Below are 18,053 nucleotides of genomic sequence, written 5' to 3'. Positions count from 1 at the left end.
GAAAACACCCTTACCCTATTTGATGCTCCCCGTTTCCTAGCGGGGCATGCGGTGGATGGATGGCTACTCCCATTTAATAGATGTGACGCTCAGAGAAGTCCAGTGACACACAGTAAAGGGCACTTTCTGCCAACATAATCAGATAAAATGATCAAAGGAGATTTGGGGGCTGAGATGGACAGACAAAGGCACTGACCTTTCCTGAGATGGTCTTGATCTGCTTGGAGCTCAGGGGTTCAAAGTCCACACCCATGTAGCCCTCCATGGCAGTAAGGAGATTCTTCCGGAGACAACGGGATGAGTTGGCCTCTGTATGCACCTGCTCCCACCAGAAAGGCTCATACCAGCCCGGGATGATCCACTGGTATTTGCTGCCGTACATGTTCTCCTCATATGCCTGCAACAGATGGGTTGACCATGAAGGCACCAAGAATTACACATTTGTTCAAGGCTTTGTGCTCTGTGAGAGAGGTGTATATGCTGTGTGTGTTGGTTTAGGGGGAGATGGCAGGAGCTCAGGCCTCCTCTTATCAGAGGATTTGTTAATTTTTCTATTATATGCTATCTGTCAAGGGATCCAAGATAATTTATAGATAATGTGTATAACAGAATATTTAACACTGAATAAAAATTAAAGCATAAGGACCTGAAAAATGTTTATAAGAGGTAAAGAGAACAGAACATAGACCAGTTGTCCAAATTTCCAATACTACACATAATAACTTGTATATTTCACCAGGAACTTCCTGGCAGCCCAAGAAAAAATGACAATAAGATTATCTGCATAGCTCTCATTATCAACAAAGAGAAAACAGACCAGTTGTTCAGGGAAACAAATGTTTTCTAGACATTAACACTAAAAAAAAAAAAATGTCTTGTATTAGCTAGCATGGTATCAACAGCATCCCTATAACAAACAGATTTCATAAGGCTATCTTGGTATAGCTCTTTACTAAAAGCTGAGATCAAAATCTTAAAACACAACCCGGGGGAGCAATTTTGCAAGGGGCTAGGAAAATGTAATCTAAGTGTGCAATTTATATAAGATGCCTCTTGGCAAACTGAGCAGTCTCTCTGAATCTTCACCCAAAGTTTCATGTACATAAATTCAATCCTAAAAAAAGTCCCTTGCATTTGTATGCTTTACATACATCTCATTTGTCATTCATGTTCATCCTTTAAGGTGTTCAGGTCTGACTTTATTATTCTCGTTTGAGAAAACTAAAAATCAGAGTCAGAAAGTCACTTTCTCAAGGTCACAGAGCCAGGAGAAAAGTCAGTCCAGAATCTAGATCTGCTGACTATTATGCTGCGAAACCACACTGCCTTCCTACCATTAAAAAAAAAACCAAAAAAAAAAAAACCCAACAGACTGTTCTACGGGACCTCTATTTGGCTTTGATGTTTTGTTGTTATTGTTGTAATTTTTTAATCCTTACCTGAGGATATTTTTCCATTGATTATAGAAAGAATGGAAGAGAGAGGGAGAGACAGAGTGAAATATCAACGGGAGAGAAACACATCGTTTAGTTGCCTTCTGCACACACCCTGACCATGGCCAGGCTGGGGAGGGGACTGCAACCGAGGTACGTGCCCTTGACCGAAACTGAACCCAGGATCCTTTGGTCAACAGGCCAATGCTCTATTCACTGAGTCAAATCAGCTAGGGTGGCTTTGGTTCTTATTGTGATGATTTTAGATCAGGAAAAACATGCTTTTTGATAGGTTAGATGCACCCAGAAAATTCTACTATGCCGGAATGTGATGTGCCATCAAAATTGGGTCCAGAAAGAAGTTTCTAAGTAGATGCAGAGTCCACTTTTTTTTTTTTTTAAATTCCCTTCTATTTTTAGAAAAATAAAACAAAAACGAAACTTTTGGAAGCCTTCTGACTCTTAACACATTGAGGCAAGAAGATAGCCCACTTATTAGGAATGTACATTAAATAAGAGTCAATAAATACAGAGTAAGGATAGGAGGAGTTCTTCTAGTCAGACATCATTACTCTCTGAGGACAGAGCCCATGTGATACTTTAGAGGCAGCCCTGAGCAGGAAGCCAGGAGCCTCACAGTTAGAGCTCTTGACCTGCTACCGTCCCATTTGGAATTGCTCCTTGTGAGTGACTGTCCCAGAAAACAGAAGTTTAGTCCATGTGAGTGAACCACACTTTGTTTAGAACATTAGTCTATTTTACGAAAATAAGAAATGTTCTACCTGACTTTTGGGGGGGGGGGGGAAGATTCCAGTCAAGCAGCTCTAGATTCTTTGCCCCACACCAGCTCTTAACTAGCAAATAACATCATGGGCCTCGCATTTCTCGTCTACAGCCTGTGGAAAGCAAAGCCCATATCACTGGGTTGATTCCTATTAACTATAGACAGTGAACCATGATGAGAAATTTTTTAAAAAATCCCATTTCTTATTTTATTAATATTTCTTTTGCCTTCTCTCCTACTCATATAAGAAGGACATCCTATATAATAAAAGGCTAATATGCAAATAGACTGAATGGCAGAACAACTGAACAACCAGTGCTATGATGTGTGCTGACCACCAGGGGGCATGTGCAAAACATGGTGGGAGTTGGCTGCAGCAGGATGGTGGAGCAGGTAAGTGGGGGCACCAGACCAAGATGGAGAATCAGTCTCTGTCTTCGGGGTGAGCCTCTGTCATCGAAGTGAGCCTCTGTCATCGGGTGAAATTCTTTGCTCCCACGTGCCACTGTCCGGCCCAGTGCAAGCACCTGCTGCCGGCACCGGCCCTGCTCACACTCACTGACAGCACCAGCCCTGTTTGCACTTGCTGCTGGCATCAGCCCCAATGGCTCTACACCGTCAGCACATGGGAGCAGCAGCAGGAGTGGGGCTGCAGGCAAACAGAAGTCAGAGGTGGGGAGGTGGGGTGGCAGGGGTGGGCCTACCGCAGGAGGGGCCAGGTGAGGGGCGTGAAGGATGGGCCAAGACTAGCCCCTATGCCTACTGCAGCCTCAAGGCCCACAGTTCCTTTCAAGGTGCACGAATTTGTACACTGGGCACCTAATTTCCCTATAATATTATAATTCACTAAAATGCTGTTAGAAATCCTCATGTCAGTAAAGCAGTTAATAGTTGGGACGATGGTCTCCCTTCGGTGGCTTTATTTAAGCCTCTTGACAACCCCATGAGGCTGATGGGTCAGAGATCATTACTTCCATTTTAGAGATGAGGCAGCCAGGAATTAAAGATACAAATTGACCTGCCCGAGGTCGCACAGCTGGCAGAGCTAAAACCAGAACCCGAGTCAGAGTGCTGGAGAATTGACACCAGACCACCAAGGAGGGAGAAGACAAAAGCACCATGCCATGCTTGGACTGTGCTGGAGCCAGAATGAACATTTTGCCACGGGGCTATAAATAGGCCTTACATTTGCTGGAGCCTGCTCGCCCACTGGGTGGCAGTTCCAATCTCAAGAACACAGCAACATGCTGCAAAGTTTGCACTGCGGCATTTGGATGGCAGGGACGCAATGTTTCCATGCGGTGTGTGCTCTGACCCCGACATGGGCGGGAAGGCTCTCTGTGTGGATCTCTGCTCTGAGCGGCAAACCCCACCCCTCCATCACACACCCCAGTCTTGATCCATTGTGAAGACACCGAGTAGACTCCCCTCAGGACCTTCCAGACCTGCCAGAGAACTCCTTCCTAACCAGATGAGACTGCACGGCTGGAGGGCAGATCCATCTGAGAGTCTGACACATGGAATAAACATCCACCCCAGACCTCTGAGAAACTCCTGCACGAGCAAAGCAGCCATCAAAGACTCTAAGGGAAGGTCCATCTGAAAGTACCAAAACCCAATAGGAGGAAAGAGAAGATGGGGTGAGAAGGTGGGGTGGTGTCCCATGCCATGTGAAAGGCCTGGGGCTCTGGGTCAGGAGAGAGACAGCCACACCACCTGTTCTGAAGCAAAGCCAGCCACGGCTGGAAATGCTACTCAGAAAATAAGCCCAGTGCATGGCACAGAGTGAAATCACAGTCATGCCTGAGCTCGAGTTTGGCTCAGATCAGAACATGAGGTTTATTGCATTTCTTGCAAATAGGAGGTGGCCAGTACTCAGTGCGGTGCCTATATTGACCATCTTTATTAAAATTTACATTTCTGGAGTTATTACCCATCATGTGCCAGCTGCTTTCAAGACCTGGGGATATTGGGGGGGGGGGGCAGGAGGGCAGCATTTTCCCTGAAAGAGAGCACATCTCCAATTATTTTCCTTTCCAAAATCGGCCATTTCTGGACCCTATGTGGTAAATGTTTAAGGTTTTATGATTTCTGAAATACAATGTATTAAATCAATTTGCTGTTTTTAAATTTTTTCTCATGTTTATCCTTAGATTTTCATATGAAATAACCACTTGTTATCCTTAACTGATACAGAGGATGCTTAATACCACCTTGTATAGTCCATCAGTTAGTAAACTCTCCCGCACACGGGCAGTCCTTTAGACATCCGAGACCTTCCATGACAAAACCCCTGGCATTTGCTGAGGGCTCCCTGAATCCATCAGGTGCTATGCAGTGTTTCTGCTCATTTACTCTTCACCACAATGCTATGAGACAGATGTCATTATTATCTCCACTTCACAGGTGAGAAATCAGGCTCAGAAAGTGACGACAAGACCAAATTCAGTAACCAAGCAGCAGAGCAAGGGTTCAAGCCCAAGAGACAGACTCCAGAGCTCTCAGCGCCGCCCAGAATCTCCTGAAATGTCAGCCTCGGATCTTCTCCTTCCTCCCTGGGATTTCGGGAGATAATCAGGCAGTTCTTGCTTTGCTCCTGGGCCTTCAGGATGAAATATTGCTGTGCAACTGTGGCATCCAGCTACGCCTCTCTCTTGCTCCTAGTTCCTGCATCTGTTCTGAAACAGGCACCAGGAGCTGAGCTGGACATCCTAGGCAGAGTCTGTCCAGCACAGAGCAGAGGGACCAACCACCCTGAGTGTGGACACGCAGTCTGGTCACCGTGACTCCCTTGGCAGCTGTGCTTACACTAACCTTGAAGTCAACAAATACCCCAATGTCTCTGTTCTCAACACACAGTGCTCCTCAGTTATGCCTCTACTTCCCTGGACTTAGGCGGCTTGATTTGTTCTAATATAGCCTATTGTTAGGACTACTACATTTAATCATCGTGGATTTAACCAAATGTTCCAGCCCGTTATGGTTCTTTGCACCCCAACTCTGTCATCCTACATACATCACAACTTCTAAAGTCCCTACATGCTGCTTTTTATAATTTTACTCAACTTACTGACAAAAGTTCAAGGAAATAGAGGCCTGTGGCCAACACTAGAGACTATACCCACATTAACCTCAGTCTAAGAGGAAGAGCTTAGTGGGTCGCTGATGACTCACATAACTGGGTTCTCATTCTGCTGACCTTTCTCCTGTCTCACGGCAGACAAGGGGAGCCAGGAAATTAAAATGGAAAGACTTAGTTCCTGTGTTAGAACTCCTATATATACTTAGGTTAGAACCTCAAGTGGAAAAAAGAGGATTCAATGGGTAATCACGTGAATAGAAATGAACCTCAGTTCTGCCATGAACTGGCAGAGAGCTTTTGAAAAGCCCCCGTTGCTCTCTGAGCCTCTATTTCCTCTCCTATAAAATGAGCTAGTGATAGTTGCTTCGTTTGGTTATTGGACAGATTCAATGAGATAAGGTATAAAAAAAGTACTTTGTCACCTGTCACACACCTGACAATTGTAAAGGATTCAGGGGCTGATAATGAATAGACAGTTAACGCCAAAGCTAAGACTCTGAGCCTTGCTTAGAGGGCAGGGAGGAGTCTGAAGCAGCTCAGCCTTGCCCTGTAAATGATATCTTCCTCTGCACAGTGCACACTACAGGCCTCTAGTGAGCATGGCTGAGTCAAGAAGACTTAGGATCAGCAGACAGGGCTTACACAACAGGTTAGGCAGTGGATTTGGTAAGCGATGGTCACTGGTTCCTCCTATGACGGCATGTTCTGAGCCCTGGGGTTTTAGCTCCATAAAAAGAAGAAAGAACAGTGAGAGTAAAACTTTTGCTTCTAGACTCCAATCCTAGGACCTCGCTCATCGACTAGGTAGTGAGAATGAGTCTGAGAAAAAACTTCGTGAAATTTCCCAAAGACACAAAGACATGACCAAAGTTTTACTTACACAACAGAACACTTTTGCTGCCATATGCTGGTCAAACTGGCCCAGGATGATCCTCACATCATTGCCCTGTGGACAGAAGGACAGGTACATAAAGGTGAGTGAATGAAGGCACACCCTAGAGTGCTTGAGGCTGAGGGCAGAGAATGTTCATGCACCCGAGGCTCCAAGCCAAGAGCTCTGCCTGAGCAGGGCAGGCAGGGAGACCTCAGATTCTCTGGCCCTCTTTGGGGCCAACTTTCCCTTGGTTCCTGCTATAGCCCTCCCTGGTCTCATGGGCAAGCAGCAGGATAAGTCTGCACAGGCTGGAGGCTAACGCTGACAGCTCTAAGGGGCCTTGGCCTCTCCGCTGCTCTCCTCCAAACTCTGCAGGGTGCAGAAATTGTCTAATCTTCTGCACTGCACATGCAGGGAAACTGAGGCCAGAGGAGGGAAGAGAGCTTCCTCGGTCCCCAGGATGGTGTTTGCACAAATGAGATATGAGACCCAGCTGAGCCACCCCTTCCCTCCCCTCCTACCCTTTATTCTACCCTTTATTCTAGACTTTTCTACCTTCCTGGAATCCACAAAGCTTCCCAATCAAGTTTCAGAGTCTGAGTTCTGAGCTTTGTTCAAATACCAGCTCTACCAACAGGCTTTAAGGGTGGCCGCAGGTGGCACCTTTTTTCCTTTGTAGCCTCAATTTCCTGATCTGCAAATTGTGGATAATGGTGATACCTACTGTAAGGGTTGCTGAGGGCACTAAATGAGACAATCCTTATGAAGTGCTTAACTCGGCTCTTGACACATAGTAACTGTCCAATAAATACTATCTAGTATTAGTTTTAAAACCTTCCTCTGGTCCATCTTCATTTCAAAGGAAAATCTATATTCGAATGCTCTATAAATGCTTATTTATTATCTCATTATTTCAATGTAGTATCTCATTATACCAATGTTAATAGGTATAAGTTGTACAGCAGCTTCTGTGACTCATTATTAACAAACATTTATTCTCTGATGCCCCCTCTCAGGTCAGGGGAAGGGGTTCTTGGTTGCTTTCCAGGGAGTGAGGACCCAGGCTGGGCCTTGCCCATAGAGAAGAGGCTGAAGGAGGCCGTGCTGGGCAGTCACCAGACCAGCTGGGTCCTGGCCTGCATGCCCGTCCCCTCCCCCGTCACTCCCCCGTCACTTCCTGCCTCCTGCGGTGAGGTGAGGCCAGCCTTGCAGGTGGTGCTACCTTCCCACTGTTCCTCCTGTACTCTCCAACAGGCCTCAAGACCCTTTGAAGCATAAAGAAGGGAAGCATGCTTTTAAATATCAGTTTTTAGCATCTTTCAAAATTGGAAAGTGCTGACTGGGAGACCATTTTACTCATCATGCACTTTAGCAAAATAAAAAAGGCTTGGATTCTAAAATCATCCTTCGTTTGCAAGCAAGAATGGAAAGAAGAAGAAAAAAAAACAACCCACTTGCTCTGAAAGGACTTTAAAAGATCATTAACAGAGCAGTTGAAGGAAGGCCAGCCTTGGTCATCACCATGTCTGCGATGCTATAAAAAGTTCTAAGCCGTTTCCGCTTTGTGGACATGCTCCCGGGCACACTCAGGGTCTTTCTGCTTGTTGTGGAAATCTTTTAGCATTTCTTGTTGCTAACAGTATCCACCCAGCAAACATTTATGGAACATCTACTTGTGCCAAGCCCTGTGTTGCTAAACATGATATAGAAACAGCTTATTGGATTTTGCAATTAGACAGGCCTTGGTTCAGATCCCAGCTCCATCACTGACCAGCTGCAAGATCCTGAGTTTTACTCTCTTGAAGCCTCAATTTCCTCATCTCTGAGGAGAGATAATGTCAATTACCCCATCTCTGAAGGAGAGATAATGCTACCTACCTTGCAAGTGGCTGCAGGATTCATGATATGGAACCCACCTGTTGGCTTCCATGATGTTTTCTCCTGGTCCCTTCCTACCTCCTGGTTACTCCCACTCAGAATCAGTTCCCCATCTTTCTGTCCATCCCTAAATTCTGGTGTTTCCCTCAGTTCTGCCCACATCACTTTCCCTGGGCAACCTCATTCATGACCCCCACTCTGTGTGCTGTGAATTCCAAAATCTCTCAGTCCAACCCAGATACATTTTTCCAGCTGCCCACTGGATATCTCCTCGGGTTCTCCCAGGCACTTCAGGCTCGCTATGACCGAAAATGGACTCATCATCTTTCCCAGCAAGCCCATTCCTCCTCCTGTGCTGTCCAGCTCTGAGACTGGGGTTGCCAACCGCCCACCCCCGAGCTGGGAAACTTGGCAGTCACCTTAGATTCACTCCTCTTTCTTCATCCAAGCCATAACCAGGGCCTGTTGGTTCTGTCTGCTCATAACTCTCAAATTATCCCTGTCCTCCAGCCCCACAGCCCTGGGTTTAGCCACCATCATTCCCTATTGGTGAACCACAGCAGCCTCCCACCCTGATCCCTGCCTTTAGTCCTGCCCCACCCACCAATGTATCCACAGAATCATTCCAAGATTCAAATGTGATCTTGTAAAATCTTTTCACGGCTCCCTGAGCTTTATAGGGCAATCTCTGAGCTCTTCAGTAGAGCACTTAAGATTATTTACCAACTGACTCCTGCACATTTTTCAGTCTCATTTCTCACTAGTCCTCACTTCTTACTACTCCTCCACAGCAGCAAGAATGAACTACCTGCAGATCTGCTATTAGTTCGTTTGTTCATTCATTCATTTTCCCATTCTATCCCCCCCTTTTTTTCTGTAAGCTAATCCATCTAGAAAGTCTTTCCCTCCAACCCCACTCATTCGGCTTGGACAGTGGCTACTCACCCACTCTTCATGCCTTAGCTCAGGCACCCCTACTCAGAGAGGCCATCTCTGTCCCATCAGTCTTGATGGCCATTTATTCCTCCATGGGCCCAGAGCACTCTATCATGGCACAAGACAACTTACTTGTCCATCTTTCCCACCAGACTGAGGATAACTTGATTCATCTCTGGGTTCCTAACTCCCAGCACAAGTCATAGCATATATATCAATACATATGTATTGGATGCATCAAGCACAAAGCCTTGTCCATACTAGTTATTCAGCAGCTGATATCATCATTGCACCTTTATCCTGTTAGCCTAGGGACTAGACACTGATTGGGTTCACCATGTCAATTTCTGGAATGGACCAAGGGACCCACATCTTCGTAGCTGACCACCTGGCCACTTGCTGTCAGATAAATAACCAGCTTTGCTATTTGTGGACCATTTAGTATCTCTGTTGCCTTGACAATCAAGTTGGACAGATTGCTTGATCTGTGCTCCTAGATGCTTAGGACTAGATGGGGCCCAGGGGATCAGTGATCTCGTTAACCTCTTCCCAGAGAGGCAAAAGACTTCCACCAAGACTGCACAGCACCCTGAAACCAATGGTCTTTCCTTGGTGCTCCCTGATCATCAGAGTACCCTGAGAAAAAGATCCCATCCAGAGCAGGTTTATGTTTGATACAGGAAGATATTCACACCTTTCTGACTCTAGACAGTGAGTAAGAGAGGGTATGATGTTCCAGAGTCTGGGAGGAAAGAGAACAAGGCAGCACCCAGTGCAGCTGGAAGCTGGGATCCGGGGTTGGGTAGAGGACAAACAGAGATGTGACTGGGCTGGGATCCTTACTGGGGCCTGGAGCACAGTATGAAGAGGATGTTACTTCTCAAAGTAGGGTAGGTGCATAAGGAGTGGTCCTGTGGGTATGAAAAGCATGATATACCTGGTTTGTCTTTCAGGTGCAGCAATGTATTGAAAGACTCAGGATTTGGGCAAAGGTTTTGGATTTGGGGGATCTCACAGGGTTTAAACACTCCTAATATGCTCTCACAAAAGTTCCAGAATCATGCTTCTAAATGCTGCAAAACTAGCTTCTTTTCCTGAAAGTCCAGAGAGTGGAAGAGGTATGAGCACCCTCTCCCGGGTATGAGCACCCTCTCCCGGGTATGAGCACCCTCTCCCGGGTATGAGCACCCTCTCCTGGGTATGAGCACCCTCTCCCGGGTATGAGCACCCTCTCCCGGGTATGAGCACCCTCTCCCGGGTATGAGCACCCTCTCCCGGGTATGAGCACACTCTCCTGGGTATGAGCACCCTCTCCCGGGTATGAGCACACTCTCCCGGGTATGAGCACACTCTCCTGGGTATGAGCACCCTCTCCCGGGTATGAGCACCCTCTCCCGGGTATGAGCACCCTCTCCCGGGTATGAGCACCCTCTCCTGGGTATGAGCACACTCTCCTGGGTATGAGCACCCTCTCCTGGGTATGAGCACCCTCTCCTGGGTATGAGCACCCTCTCCCGGGTATGAGCACCCTCTCCCGGGTATGAGCACACTCTCCTCAGGAGTGGAAAGAGCTTGGGGACAGTTTGGGGGAGCAGGATATAGGGGAGGAGAGTTAAATGTCCCTGAGGATGAGAGTGACAGAGATGGCTGTGATGTTACAGAGAACCTAGAACATGGCAGAGGTCCCAGCCCTTCCATGGACCCTTGATTCTGCAAGGCGCCGTGTGAGTATAAGTAGTTAACCTGAGATTGGACAAATGACAACTTCTTCTCAAATGGCTAGATCTAAGGTTGCAGACCATAATGGAGACATATGTTCAAGCCCTCAAGAAGCCAAAAGAAGGGGCAAAAATGGAAGGAAATGGCTATGGCTTGGAGGGGTGGGAGGCCAAAACTCTGGGTGGATTTCCTTTTCTTTTTCCTAGGCCAATCTCGTTTTCTAGAATCCCTTTGTCTCTGAGACCCTTGAAGGGAGCTAAAATCACACATATACACACAAAAGTGACATTTAAGAAGGATGACCCAATTAAAAAACACCCATTTGCAGGGGTCTAGCAAAGTCAAAATAAATGACAATTCCTGAGTTCCTTCTGGCATTTATGCTAAGTAGTGCATCAGTCTCAGCCTAGGAGGTAGGTGCTATTATTGTATTATTATGCCCACTCTGGAAAGTTTCACCAGCAAACTGAGGCTCCCAAATCGAGAGTTGCCCAGGTGGGGCAGATGCCATTGGTCCTGCTGAATTCCCTCCTCAGGACTGGCACACACCTCCGAGCTCTGTAGTGAGGGTGGGCTGCTAAGAGCTCGCTCCCTTCTCAGCTAAGGAGAGGAGCTTCCCAGCTTTAGAAGGCTATGCCAGGCCTCACCCTCCACGGCAGCCAGTGACTGACACACACACATAAAACCCCAGCCCCTTCGCTGAAAGGTGAGCCCAGCTCTGTAGTGCAGGCTATGCTCCAGAGACCCTGTGGGGCCGCGCTAACTGGGTCTTCACCCATACACATTCTGGCTAGCTCCCTTCTAGCCTCATCCTGCTTCTCTCCCCTTCTCCAGAGCACACTCTCATTAAATCATTTTCACAAGAATCTCAGGCTCCCTTTCTAGACTAAGATACCCGGGTAGGAAGTGGTTGTGCAGACCTCGACCCCAGGCGTGTCTGGCTCCAGAGCCTGACACTTGACCACTCCCTCCCATACAGTGCCTCCCAGGCTAAGAAGGCCAAGCCCACCAGGCCAGAGCTGCAGGAGCTCAGCGTCCAGTCTGCAGCGACAACTCATGGAGACAAGTCCTGCAACTGTGGAGTAAAAGGACCCGAGTGGCCAATGCAATCCTGAGACATCACAATAGCAGTTGTGCATTAAAGAGCAGAAAAGTAGAGGCCATCCTGCTCTGTCTTCCCTGTGGCAGGAGTGTGGATCCTGCTAGAAGGTCAAGATTGACTTGACATTGACCTCTGGGTATGTATTGTAGCATCTTCTGCCACCTGTGCTTCTGTTTCCACCCTCGTTCAATAGCTTCCTGATCCTCAAGGGCACAGCACAGACCCACTCTAACTATCCTAATGGGCTGTTGAAAAAATCCAGTCAAACCTTGTTGGATGTCCTAGAAAGGGCTGAGGTGCTATGAGCCTCCGGGCAGCTGAGCTAGAATAGGCTGGTCATGATGCAGGCTGGGGGAGTGGCCTGACCAGGGGCCGTGGGCACTGAGATAGGGGTCTGTCTAGCTATGGCGTGGGGTAAGCCTGAGAGAGTCAGCCTAGATGTTTTCCAAAGTCACTCCTGGCTCTGACAAACTGATTCCACATCAGAATGAGTTCTCTCTTATATTTAGCTAAAATTAGTCTTTCTTAGACCTTTTTTTCCTCACCAGAAATGTCCCTAAAGACAGAGAAGCAGGGGACATATGCCAAAGAAAGGGAGTGAAGAGGGAATAGCCCAGGACAGCCCACTGGCAAAGCATGGATTTCTTTAAAGTTTATTACTTTATTTTAAAAATTCATGTATACTTAGCATTCTAATAATGTATCTATGTTTATCTTAAGATAGAAATAATGCTTTTTCTTCCCACATCTCTGAGCAAAACTTGCCTGCTGGGAAGATGCACAATATTTATTCTAGCTTTGTGTCCCCTCAGGGTTCTTGTACCAACTGCATTTTCAGATAGGCAGGCCAGGTGCTTGGCCTCTGGGGTGGGGCTAGAATTCCCACTAGCGCTCTCCCATGGAGCAAAGCGGGGAACAGTCTACCTCAAGGCCTATCTTTGCGGTTATCTAGTGACAGGCAGAATAACGGCCCCCCACAGATAGGCATGTTCTAATTGCCAGGACCTGTGAATAAGCCATGTGACACGGCAAAAGGGAATTAACATTGCAGATAGAATTAAAGCTGCTAATCAGCTAATTTATAAAATAAGGAGATTTTCCTGTAATATAAATCCTGAATGAGCAGGGTTGGGGCTGCTCAGGGGAAGGCGAATAAAGCAATTGAACTGAACAGAAGCCTGGCGCCCTCCCCCACAAGGCCCAAAGCCATGCCATGGAAATACCCAGGGGCAGCCTGGGATGGCCTTCCAGTCAGGTCTGGCAGCGGTTAATACTAAAGGCCCCTGTTTGGAACAAGCCCAGAATGAGCTTAACCACCTGGGGTCTTCATCACACAGAGATGGTTTTATTTCCTGACTTTCTTTAGATTCTTAGCTGCTAAATCAGCCTGATTAATTTCATTATTCAGTCCCTCTATGCTTATTTTTGCTTGGGTGATCTGCCCAAGGAGCGCGCGCGCGTGCACACACACACACACACACACACACACACACACAGAGATGTTATGGCTTTCAATACTTTCGTGTTTTTATCAATTCCCCTTTGTATTTTTACAGGCTTTTCTTTATATATTTCAGTGAGATGCAATTTAGAGCAATAATGGCCCATGAGTGTATTATTCTCTTGGTGAATTGTACCCTTATTTATAGAAAATGACTCTCCTTAACACCTGAACCTTGTATTGGCTTTGCGCGAATATGAACACTGGGATTCTTGTTTCATTTTGGTTTGCTTGGTATACTGTACCTTTGTCCAACCTTTTACCTTTGACCTTTCTGTGTCGTTCTGTTGTAAATAGCTACAATTACCTCTTCAAAGCACAATCGGAAAGTCTTTGCCTTTTAATATGGAGTTTGACCAATTCGAATTTATGGTCAGGATGATTATATTTGATCAGCAATTATCTTTTTTTATTTTGTAATTTTCACATCTACTTGCTGTTTTTCAATACATGGGCTAGATTTTCTTTGTTTTTATCTTCCATGTTTCAGAAGCTTCTGTTTGCATTATAGTGTATTTACCATTAAGTTACTCTAAGTCTTCTTTAGCTTATATTTCTCTAATTATGAAACTCGTGAGTGAAATGGTCTCTTTGGAGACCCTCTCCTATGTAAGACCAGGAGTTTAGCACCCATTTATTTTTTCAAACGCATCTAGTTCTTTGGCTCTGTTAAAGAAATTTAGATTTATATATTCAATAACTATTATTATAGTATCTATTTTTGCATTATATGTGTATGTATATTTGCTTTCAAAATGAATTTTTGCATCTTTTATAACTACTATTTAAACTTAGCTCTTTCCACAGGTCCTGGTGGTCCTCAGAGCATGTCTGTCATTACCTCAACTATGAAGCTTGCCTGGTTCTAGAAGGATGACATTGACTGCAAGGACTAACTTCCAGAAGGGCACCTGGCACGTGTACCACGTGAACCTCACACATCAGAGGATGTCTCCTCGTGGTCCATTGTTTCTGGGACTGAACACTGCAGAGGAGTCAAGGTGGCCTGGATTTTGCACCTTTGTGGAAAATATGCTTTTTTTCTGGCCTAGATACTTGTACATTTCAAAACTTTTTATGTTTGTATTTCAAAACTTTTGCCAAAATGTGACTATATATGACTCTCTTTTCACCAATTCTGTCAGAATGTGGAAAGGGCAGCTAGTCTGCACATGTAGCTGGCACATTCCTTATGAAACTGTTGACTTTATAGTTTCATCATGGTTGAAGATTGGCAATTTTGTCGGCTCCAATCTAGTAGTTCTCTCTTGAGTCCATTTAAGTTTGTCTCCAATTTAAAAAAGAATAAATTTCTTATTTGAGAATAGTTTCAGATTTACAGAAAAACCACAAAGATAGTATAAAAATTCCCATATGTCTCTTACAGTTTCCCCTATTTTTAACATCTTGTGTTAGTATGGTACATTTGTTACAATTAATGAGTCAGGATTGACTCATTATTATTAGCTAAAGTCCATACTGTATTCAGACCACCTTAGTTCTTTTTTCTAATGTCCTTTTCTACTTCTGAATTTCACCCAAAACACCATATTTAGCTGCCAGGTCTCCAAAGACTCCTTTAACATAGACTCCTTTAAACTTAGACATTCCCTTTTTTTTTTTTTAATTCTCACCTGAGGATATTTTCCCATTGATTTTTAGAGAGAGTGGAAGGAAGGGAGGAGAGACAGAAAGACAGAAACATTGATGTGAGAGAGACACATTGATTGGTTGCCTCCTACATGGGGCCCGACCAAGGCTGGGGATTGAACCTTCAACCAAGGTAAGTCCCTTGGACTGGAATTGAACCCTGAACCCTTCAGTCCATAGGCAGATACTCTATTCATAGGGCCAAACCGCCTAGGGTGACATTCCTTATTTTTAAAGACCAAGACTGTGTTGAAGAGAATTGGTTGGATATTTTGTAGAATGGCCTTCAAACAGAATTTGCCTGATGTTTTTCTCATGGTTAACCTGAGGTTATGGATTTGGGGGAAGAAGATCATAGAGGTAAAATGCCCTTTTATCACATCATTTCAAGGTACATTCAATCAATTGGACTTATCACTGCTGATGCTGACATGGATCACCTGTCTGAGGTAGTGTTTGTCAGGTTTCCTACTGTAGAATTATTCTCCCCACTCCCACCCTCTTCATACTGTACTCTTTGGAAGGAAGTCAGTTAATAAGTGGGTAGTTTTGCTCCACCTCCTTGAGTGTGAATATCTATATAAATTATTTGGAATTCTTCAGCATAGGAGATTTGTCTATTCTCTCCCACTTATTTATTCAATCATTCATATCAATATGAACTCATGGATATTTATTTTATACTTTGAGTTGTAATCCAACACTTCTATTTTATTGCTCTAATGTTCCAGCTGTGGCCACAAGGAACTCTTTCAGTTCGCTCTGACCCAGCTCATCTGTGTGTGAAGGTGTTTTTGAGCATTTCTTGTTTTCTGGCACTGCAAGACATTCCAGGATCTAGTTCCTATCTCAATACTAGAACCAGCTATTTCTCCAGGGAACCCTGTTTCCTTTTCCTTGAAAATAATATTAGAAACCAAGAGTTGGGTGCTAGGAGTGCTTGTTTTCTTTTTTTTAAATTTTGATTCTGTTAGATTTTCCCTTAGGATCTCCCTTTTCCAGCATCCATAACTGTTATCTTCCCTCTCATTAGATTGATTTCTTTGACCATTTCCTTTGAATCTCAAGTTTGTCCTCCAAATTATTGATTTTTTATTTTCCTTGGCATTAACTCTGCTCTTTACTACCTCAAATGCAGATTTTAATTCCATAATTTTCTACTTAGTTTTCTTCCCTGTCCTCTGTACTTCCTTCTCTATCTTGTCCCACAGTAAACCAGAGGTTTGTTTTTTCTCAGAGCTTTCCAGAAGTTACATTTCTTTGTTCTTGAGTACTTTACTCTTGTGTTTTGTTGACTTTATCTGCCCAGACTTGATATTTCACTTGTATACACTCAACAAATTTATTGAGCAAGTTAGATTTGGTTTTAGGTGATGGGGGAATAAAATAGTGACCATGACAGATAGAAACAGCCATCTCTCAGAGCTTACATCTTAGTGGGAGGAGACAGATGACAAAATAATTAGGTAAAATGAATAGTAGGTCAGATGTTGTTAATGGTTGAATTGTGTCCCCCCCTCAGATGTTGAAATCTTAACCCCCCAAACCTCAGAATGTGACCTCATTTCAAACAGTGTCATTGCAGGTGTAATTAGCTAAGACGAGGTCATGTTGGATTAAGAGCCAACAATGACTAGTGTCCTAATATACAGATGATGTGAAGAAGAAGGGTGATAATGCCATTTGAGGCAGAGATTGCAAGCCAAGGAACATCAAAGGTCTCTGGCAACACCAAAAGTTCAGAGAAAGGGATAGAAGAACCCCAGAGTCTTCTAGACAGCATGGTCTTGACCTTAGACTTCTAGACTTCAGAATGTGAAAGAATAAATTTCTGTTGTTTTAAGCCACCCAGTTAGTGGTACTTTATTAAAGCAGCCACAGGAAATATGCAGATGCCCATCAGTGCAATGGAGGAAGAAATTAGCAGACAGGGGGAAAGAGAATGAGAGGGGCAAAGATTTAAATTTTAACTAAAATAACTGGAGAAGGGAAAAATCTGGGTAAAGGGGACTAGTCAGCAAAGAAGGGAAGAAGGCATGAGAAAGAGCTTGCAGGTTCTATGGGAAGAGTGCTTCACGCAGCAGAAACCCTTTGCCAACAGATCGAGCATGCTGTCCTTGGCTCTGCCCTCCTGCGCTTATGTGACACTGGAATCCTTTCTCAGAACCGCAGCTGTGTGGGGTGGAGGAGAAAGCTGGGCCCTAGTGTTGCCCAGATCCAAGTTTGAATTCCGACCTCCCTCTTTGCAGCTGGGTGACTTGGGTTGAGTTCCTTAACCTCTTTGAGCCTCAATTCCCCCACTTGTGAAATGGAGATACAAAATGCTCTCTGCCCAAGGCTCCAGGGAGAACTAAATGGGTAAGTGAAAGTGTAGGGCTGTGCATGGGACTTGGCCTTCGGTTAGTGCATTTGAAAGGTCGGCTGCTATTTTCATCATTGTTAAATTCAGTCTTGCTTCTGTTGTAGTTAGTTGGTTGATGAGCAAAGCACCCAGTTCCATTCCAATTTCCTGTAGACTTTTAACGAGTGCTTCTGTTCTATGCACAAAGGCTCTTTAAACTTTAAAGCCTGCAGAGCTCTGCAGGGCCTCCAAGGTACAAGGAGCTATTTCAAGTGAACACCCTGGGGAGACACTGTGTGTGGCAGGAGAATGTCAGTTTAGTACCAGGCCCTTGCCTCCCCCCCCACCACACCAGGGGCTTGCTCCCTGCAGAGTGGGCCCTCCACCCCTCTGGTTCCTCCAGGTCTCACACAGCCTGACCTAACCCTCAGACCACACAGCCTTCTGGGGAAGAGCTCGGGCAGACCCAGCCCCAAGCATCTGTGCTGCCGGCAGGCCCTCCCTAGCTACTGTTTCCTCATCTGCAGAGGCTCCCAGGGCTGAAATGTCACGTGTAGATGCAATGTTTGCTCCAGAACAGGGACAAAGAAATGGTGCTCTGCTTCCTTTACCCCTCACCTCTGAGCTTCTGTATGCCATCTGTGAACTGAGAGCTTTGAAAGATGAGCGCTCTAAACCGCCACCTGTTCTAACTAGTGTAACCTGGGACCTGCCCAAGAAAGAGGGGATATGTCATGCCTGGGTCTCCATGAC

At 45.3% G+C, this 18,053-nt stretch overlaps 1 protein-coding gene across 1 annotated transcript in view; it reads right to left on the bottom strand.

Annotated features, from left to right (window-relative positions):
• Positions 1–18,053, bottom strand: part of GABBR2 (gamma-aminobutyric acid type B receptor subunit 2) — a 304,115-nt gene that overhangs the window by 129,248 nt on the left and 156,814 nt on the right. The window contains exons 5-6 of the mRNA XM_036433225.2: positions 6,180–6,245; positions 197–397 (exon numbers count right to left, since the gene is read on the bottom strand). Of these exons, the coding sequence (XP_036289118.1) occupies positions 197–397; positions 6,180–6,245 (267 nt within the window). The remainder of the gene's footprint in view (positions 1–196; positions 398–6,179; positions 6,246–18,053) is intronic.

The sequence above is a fragment of the Pipistrellus kuhlii genome, unplaced genomic scaffold, assembly GCF_014108245.1.
Source record: "Pipistrellus kuhlii isolate mPipKuh1 unplaced genomic scaffold, mPipKuh1.p scaffold_m20_p_12, whole genome shotgun sequence".
Classification (NCBI taxonomy): Eukaryota; Metazoa; Chordata; class Mammalia; order Chiroptera; family Vespertilionidae; genus Pipistrellus; species Pipistrellus kuhlii.
The sequence above is the reverse complement of the archived record's forward strand: the minus strand, read 5'-3'. Positions and strand labels throughout refer to the sequence as shown.